We start from the raw sequence: 7,785 nt of genomic DNA, 5'->3' as shown, positions 1-7,785 counted from the left end.
CCACGACCTTCTTGAGAGCAGGAAAACTCTTTTTCCTTCTTGGACTCTTGAGAGGCTGATTAAAGAAGCCATTAACACACCAAGTATCTTGTGGCTAGAACCTGTGATCTCTTTAGATCGTTCTAACACTGTCGACTCACAGTTCGACATGCCACTGACCCGAAAGGCGTTTATTTTTCATGCCTTTTCCAACATTGCAGAGTTCCCTCATCCTCATCCAAAGGTTGATTGGTACTTAATCAAATTTTATCTGAGGGCAGCTCAACCTCAATACCAAACTTGGAGCGCTTAGAAAATTATCAATGTTCGGGTCCTGAAGCCGTACAGGGAAGGTAACTTCACCAATGTTCGGTTCAAGATACTGAGGGGATTTGCCAAGACCGAACATGCCATCTCACTTGCAGATCTTCCCAACCTTAATCCCCATGATTGGATTATTTTGCACAACATCCTTCTTACAAACGAAGCTGAATATGGTCCGATCATCGACCATTTTAAGAGGATGCTTGTATGCTATATCATGGAAGTTGCTTTGATGGATCAGGAGGTAGCGAGCGTGTTCAAGAAAAAGCCTACCATATCTCCTGTTGGCTCTGCCAGTGATCTCAACATGATGCAGATGGGGAAAATTGACTCGAAGAGAAATTCTGTGATGTTTACCCGAAATGAAGGCCAGAAATGTCTTTTTGCTTTGGCTGATAGACATCTCTACACCACTGCATGTTTGGAGCATGTCTTAGGGATCATCCATCGATGCAAGCAGAACACAGCGGATGATATAAAGTACTTTGATGATATGATTCAATGGTACATTCGGTTCAGACAGACTATCCTTGCACTTATCTCACGTCTGTTTGATACAACAAAGAAGGTTCCCGCTGCTGGTCCAAGCAAGAAGAAGAAGTAGTCTCGCTCCAAATTGACGCAAAGGGGGAGATTGTTGGGTCGTATTTTGTATTGCGTCTATTGGGCTTGTTAGTTAGTTCAATATGTATCTCCGGTATGGGCCTGTCCATCCGTGAGTTTTGTAGGGTTTAATATAAATAGATGCTTGCATGCATCCTAGAAAAAAGATGATTAGTAACGATTAGAAAAGTTTTATCGTTCTTGTTTTGTAACCCTAGTATCCTCTACAGCGGAAGTTTTTAATCAAGCTCTGCTGAGGATTGAGTAATCTAATCATTCGACTCATTCATATCCATTCTTGTGTTTTACATAACTGTTTTTACGATCCATTATTCACCTGTTTCAAGGATCTAATCGATCAAAGAGTTTAATAACTCATCAATCGCTCTATCTTAATTCTGTATTTTACGTCATTCAGCGTCGTGTCGGTTCTGTCGTAAAACTTTGACAGCTCATAACTTCTTCGTTATCACTCGGATTTCAGCATTCTTTATATGCATGGAAACCTTGTGACATATACTACAACTTGGTTATGATTATTCATTCTAAAAACTCTTCTATCAAAAAGTCATTTGACACTTATTGTCTCTAAATTGACTAGCCCGGATCTACAGGTGTTACAACATTACCCTTTAGGCATACACAAAATGATACACAAGCTCTCAAATTCTCTACTCTCTTTACATGAAAATGATCTTAGTATTGTCACAATGGATGATGCAATAATTGCGATAATTGTAGGTTAGTTAGTACCAGGTCACTTCAATCCCGTGTAAAACCCATAGCCTTCAACAACAAGATGACAAGGCATTGTAAAATATGATATTAAGAATGTTAGTATACATTTTGTGGATGCTTACTTGCATATAAGAAAGTTTAATTTTGCTATTTGGAAAAACAAGACGGATGCTAAAAGTGATGACTTTGTGGAATCATTGTTATATTTATAATATAGAGTTAGATAACTACTTACTGTAACTTTTTAATTGACTTGAAATATACATCTTTCTTTTTGAATGGGTACTTATTTCTATTGAATACTTCTTTTAAAGAACTTGTATAATACATTGACATCGAAGGGCCTGTTTGTTTGGCAGGAATGGAATGGAATTTGAGGAACAAGGATTCCAACTACCTCAAATTCCCGTGTTTGCTTCAGCTTCAAGTGATGGAAAAGTAATGCTAAATGAAAATTTTTCCATTCAAATGAAGGAAAGTTCATTCCTTCACCATCTCAATGGAATTAATTACTTCATAACATGGAAAGCAACAGATTACGAGTTTGCCCTCTCTAAACATCACCACACTCTTCATCAATTAACCTAGATCATTCATATCATTCTCGATGAGCCGACATCCGTCAGCTTCATGTCTTCTCAACTTCGTTACAAGGGTTGTCCGATGACCTTCATTCCATGTGACATATATATATATATATATATATATATATATATATATATATATATATATATATATATATATATATATATATATACACATCTCCATCTCCATCTGCATCTGCATCTCCATCTCCCTATTCCTTTACATTCGAACCAAACAGCCCCCTATCAAGCAACAGTTAATCAATTCCATATTTCAAGCTAATCAATTTCTTCACATTCTTTTCTACTTTTCCGAATTCGTCTACAACTAGCGTTAGTGAAGCTAATAAAGTTCTCATTCTTTTCTGATTTTTTGATTTTCTAAATTATCCTTTTCACGATTACAGAAAAATCGAAACTCTATTCTTTCCCTTCTTGTTTTGATTTCCTTTGTCTGCTATAGAATTGGGAAGTTAATCAAGTTATTTGATTTAATTTTGGAATCTAACCTAGAGTCTAGAACTGAGAGTTACAGTTACTGATTGTGATTCCTTGTATGTTCTAGTATTTTTGAAATTTTTTTATGAAGCTTTGAAATTGTTGCTATGAGAAACTGAACAAAAAAAACATGTTTTGGTTTCTTGCTAAATTGTAAAACAGAAAACCTTTGTGGTTTCGATGGTATTTGGCTATTTTGTTGCTTTGCTATCAATATATGTCATTTTGCTATTTTTGGTGAATTAGATTTGGATCTAACAAAAGATTTTACGTTATGTTTTTTTTTGTAACAATATTAGGATATGTAATGAAGAAGGTGACAACTTTTAAGTTAGGTTTTTTTGCTAACGTTACCGGGACATATATTTAAAGGATTTTTAGTTATGAAGTCATTTGCATGATTTTCATATTATATTGACACGAACACTCAATCAATTAAATTAGATTTTACTATTTTTAAAATTTATATAATGTATAATTACATATAAGTTAAAACAGAAGGTAAAATTAAGCAAAATAGATAAAAAAAAAGGTCAATTCTACCCTTTTATATAGATTGTAATTGTAATTCTTGCGAACCAAACAGAATTTGAAACTCTTCCAATTCCATTTCCTGTCAAACAAACAAGATATGAAATTGGATTCAAATTTCTGACGTATATTTTTTCCAATTCCGAATGCAATTCCTTCAACAATATTCTACGACCCAAACAACACCTAATAGTATATTATAAATTTAACATTTAATTAATAACAGATATAAAGAAAATAAGAAAAAAAAAACCAATTTAAGTCATTAATTGGACAAGACCAAAATAGGGAAATGCAATCCAAACTTAAGGACCAAATTAAGAAAACAAAAAAAATGGATCGAGAACGCAACTTTTAGGGGCTGTTTGTTTTTCAAAAAAAAACACTTCTTACCAATTCTGATAGCGCCATGCAGAATACGTGCAACATGTGACCTTTAACAGCTGTTTGTTTTTTCAAAGACTTCAGACTTAAAAATTATTGTGTGTATGTACTGTGCGGCGTAACACTGGACTTCTTCTTCAAACCTCTTCTCACCTTATTTTAAGTTATAATTCTACGTAGAATTGTTTAATTTTTTTTTCAACATATTTATTATTTTAATAACATTATGAAGGATATTATAAAGAATTTAAGTATATTTTACATAATTTCAAAACCGTTTGGTAAACTTCATATAAAATATTTTTTTGTGTTGTATTGTCTATAAAGAAATATTAATAAATTATAAACTTAATGATTAAAATTACCAAATCTATTGAAGCTGATCGAAGAATAACTATCGTCTTGGAAAATTTAACAAAATGAATAAATTGTTTGTTAAATTAACAATATTATTTATTGTTATTTAACGATCATTATTTTAATTATTTTATATATTCGATATTGTATAGATAAACAATGTCAGTAAAACGACTTATCTATATGTTCTAAATAAATGACATATCTTATTAAACAACAATTTAGTTAACAACAACAAAATTAAATATAATTTAAATGAATAAATATAATATGTTTAAAAAAAGGATTTCACTTGTAATATATACGGACTAGGACATGTATTGACAGAACAATTATAGTAATATGAAAATATTTTAATTTTGTAAAATAATTTAATTAAATTTTAGTTTATTATAGTAGTCCGCAAACATTTAAAAAAACAAACAAATTTCTTATTACTGAAAGCAGACGTTTGATCAATCATTTCTGCTGTAAAAGATTGCAGATGTGACCCTTCTAGATGTTTTTTCACTTAAAAAAACAAACAATTGCCTACTTAATCATACAAACTATTTATGTAATTTCAATTTATTTTCATAAAAATATAATCACATTATTTTTTATTCTTGATGTTATTCAATTATAATTATTATCGTTAGTTACTATAAAGTTTTATTAATACATAAAGTCAGTACTTTAAATTTATTTAACATTATCGTAAATTTACGTTTTCTTAATAAGTTTTATAGATCTATAATAATCTAATACACACTTTTTGTATAGTTTCAATACATGTGATCGACACCCTACATGTGATACCCCTCGACCTCAAGCAACATTTTTGTATAAATTGCCAATATGCAACTATCACTCAACACACAAATTTATAATTTAACTAAGTAAGCGCCACCTTTCCTACCTTCAACAGAAAATGGTTAGTGTTGACGAATTCGTAAAGACCCAACGAGCAGAAGGTCCAGCAACAATTATTGCTATCGGCACAGCAACACCACCAAATTGTGTGCTCCAAAGCACGTATCCCGATTACTATTTTCGTATTACAAAAAGCGAGCACAAGACAGAACTTAAGGAAAAATTTAGACGCATGTGTAAGTTATCTATGTAGTATGTACTATACTACTTGTTAGTTAACGTAATTGTAGTTCATAATTTTCGTTTTTAACCGATCTCTTTTCCTAATGTGATCTTCAGGTGAAAAATCCATGGTCAAAAAACGATACACGTGCTTGACAGAGGAATTACTAAAACAGAAGCCAGAGTTTTGTGCCCACATGGTACCATCTTTAGATGAAAGACAAGAGATTGCAATCGTGGAAATACCAAAGCTCGGTGCAGAAGCAGCGGCTCAGGCCATCAAAGAATGGGGCCAACCAAAATCAAAGATCACCCACGTGGTGTTTTGCACCACCACCGGCGTTGACATGCCGGGAGCTGATTACAAGCTGATAAAGCTCCTTGGCCTTCCTCCTTCAGTCAAACGTGTGATGATGTACACCCAAGGGTGTTTCGCTGGTGGCACAGTCCTTCGTTTGGCTAAGGACATGGCCGAGAACAACAAGGGAGCCCGTGTTTTAATCGTTTGCTCGGAGATCACTGCACTAACTTTCCGTGGGCCCGATGAAAAGCATGTTGATAGCCTTGTAGGTCAGGCTTTGTTTGGTGATGGGGCAGCAGCTATCATAGTTGGCTCTGATCCATTGCATGATGTCGAAAAGCCACTTTTTCAGATTGTTTCTGCTTCCCAAACTATTCTCCCAGATAGCGAGGGTGCAATTGAAGGGCACCTTCGTGAAGCCGGGCTTACACTTCATCTTCTCAAAAACGTTCCTTTACTTATCTCTAAACATATTGAAAAGAGCTTGGTAGAGGCCTTTCAACCCTTCGGTATCGTTGATTGGAACTCACTTTTCTGGGTCCCACATCCAGGTGGCCGTGCGATCTTGGACCAAGTGGAGGAAAGCCTAAGCCTTACCCCAGATAAACTACGGGCTACTCGCCACGTACTCAGTGAATATGGGAACTTGTCATGTGCTAGTGTCCTCTTTATCCTAAACGAAATGCGACACTCTTCGGTTACCGATGGGTTCAAAACTACCGGAGAAGGTCTAGATTGGGGGGTTTTGTTTGGATTCGGACCTGGTCTTACTGTTGATACCGTGGTTCTCCATAGTGTTTCAATTTAAGTAGCGTATCTCAGTGTTTTCGTTATGCATGGATGCAGGATTAATGGTGTGCTAACATCTACCACGTTACATTAATTCATTGAAATTGTAGTTTCCTTTATTATTGTAACGCATGTGTGATTATTTCATTTCATTATGTTTTTTCTTGTCATGAAATTGTAATCTATATCTTTCCTATATTTCTAAGTTATCCATAATCTATCCATAATGTGTTGAAATTCAGATTTTAATTGATTGTGACATCATATTTTAGTGCATCCACAATAGAGTTCAATGGAGTGCTACATTATCATTCACTATTTCATATAATTTTATTCATTTTTATCTCACAATGCATTAAACTCTACAAGTTCAATAGAACATATTAAAAAAATATTTATTTACAGATTTAAAAGACTTTTATTTTCTCATTGAAGAGTTCAACGGTCATTGAACTCCAAATTCATTGAATGTCAAGGTGACATTTCACAATGTTGGAGTTCTATTTATTGAATGACAAATAGGCATGACACCTCATTCAACTCTTCCATTAAACTTCCCATTATAGATGCTCTATTCCTAATGTATTGAAGTCCACAAAATTAAATGAAACATTACCATATTTATTTAAATGTTTAAAAACATTTATTTTTCCCTCTTGAATGATTATTGAATTTTAGAATCTATTGAATATAAAGAGGACAACTAAATTTGTCACCTTAATTCAACTCACTATTATGAATGTTCTAGTTAAACAAATAATTTTACATTGGTCAAGAAAATACAACGAGCAAGGTGCAACCCGCACAAATTTGTTTATCTTGATATCTTACACCAGGATTTGAAATATACATTCTTGAGGTTTCAACGTATTTTTAAAAACAATTGTTTATTATTTTACCATAAAACAAAATATATTTTTTAATTATAGTAAAATATTTTGAATATTTCATCTCCGAAGTTTTCAAATTTAGTTATCTTATATCCTATTAATTTTAACTATCCTATTAATATGAATTTTAACTAATGTTGACTATTTCATTACTATGTACTTACAGGGACTACCTATGTAGCTATAAATGGACATGTACCAAAGACGTGCCGTCGGCATAAAATGGACTAAAAGAATTTTGACCTCTAGAACTACAACAACGACATGTCCTCTCAATAAGTTAGATGAGAGCAAAAAGAAATTAGGTGAGTTTTTGACATACTATGACGACATGTCGTTGCCATAAAACAAAAATGAAAAGAATTTGTTTTTTAATTATTTTATTGAAGTAAGGAGGCGACCCCGTTTTTTTAAGATTTTGGCAACAACATGTTGTTGCAAGACAACAAATTGAAATTAAAAGAATTTATATTTTTAAGTTGTTTAATAAAATGTGTTTCGTATAAACTTTGCTAAGGACCGGCTCCCACTCCGACAATGACTCAATCTCAGTCTCTCCTCACATCTTCACCTCTTCTCTAATCGCGGACCCTTTGGACTTATAGCTTACTAACTTGATAGCTTTGATCTCCACAAAGGGAGAATTTCAATACTCCATATCCATCTCGACCCAAATAAATGTTCCATTATAGGTTTACCGTAACGAATGGAAAATTGCTACCTTATTAACAAT

General features: G+C 33.3%; 1 protein-coding gene across 1 annotated transcript; it reads left to right on the top strand.

Moving 5' to 3' along the window:
• The first annotated feature begins 4,872 nt into the window (after positions 1-4,872).
• On the top strand, positions 4,873-6,360 carry LOC145086631 (chalcone synthase 2-like). Its single transcript, XM_079024449.1, has 2 exons — positions 4,873-5,086; positions 5,190-6,360. The coding sequence occupies exons 1-2, from the start codon at positions 4,909-4,911 to the stop codon at positions 6,179-6,181; spliced, it is 1,170 nt and encodes a 389-aa protein (XP_078880575.1). The 5' UTR covers positions 4,873-4,908; the 3' UTR covers positions 6,182-6,360.
• The last annotated feature ends 1,425 nt before the right edge of the window (positions 6,361-7,785 follow it).

This window comes from Lactuca serriola, chromosome 2 (assembly GCF_051521515.1).
Source record: "Lactuca serriola cultivar US96UC23 chromosome 2, Lser_US96UC23_V15, whole genome shotgun sequence".
In the NCBI taxonomy this organism is placed as follows: Eukaryota; Viridiplantae; Streptophyta; class Magnoliopsida; order Asterales; family Asteraceae; genus Lactuca; species Lactuca serriola.
The sequence above is the reverse complement of the archived record's forward strand: the minus strand, read 5'-3'. Positions and strand labels throughout refer to the sequence as shown.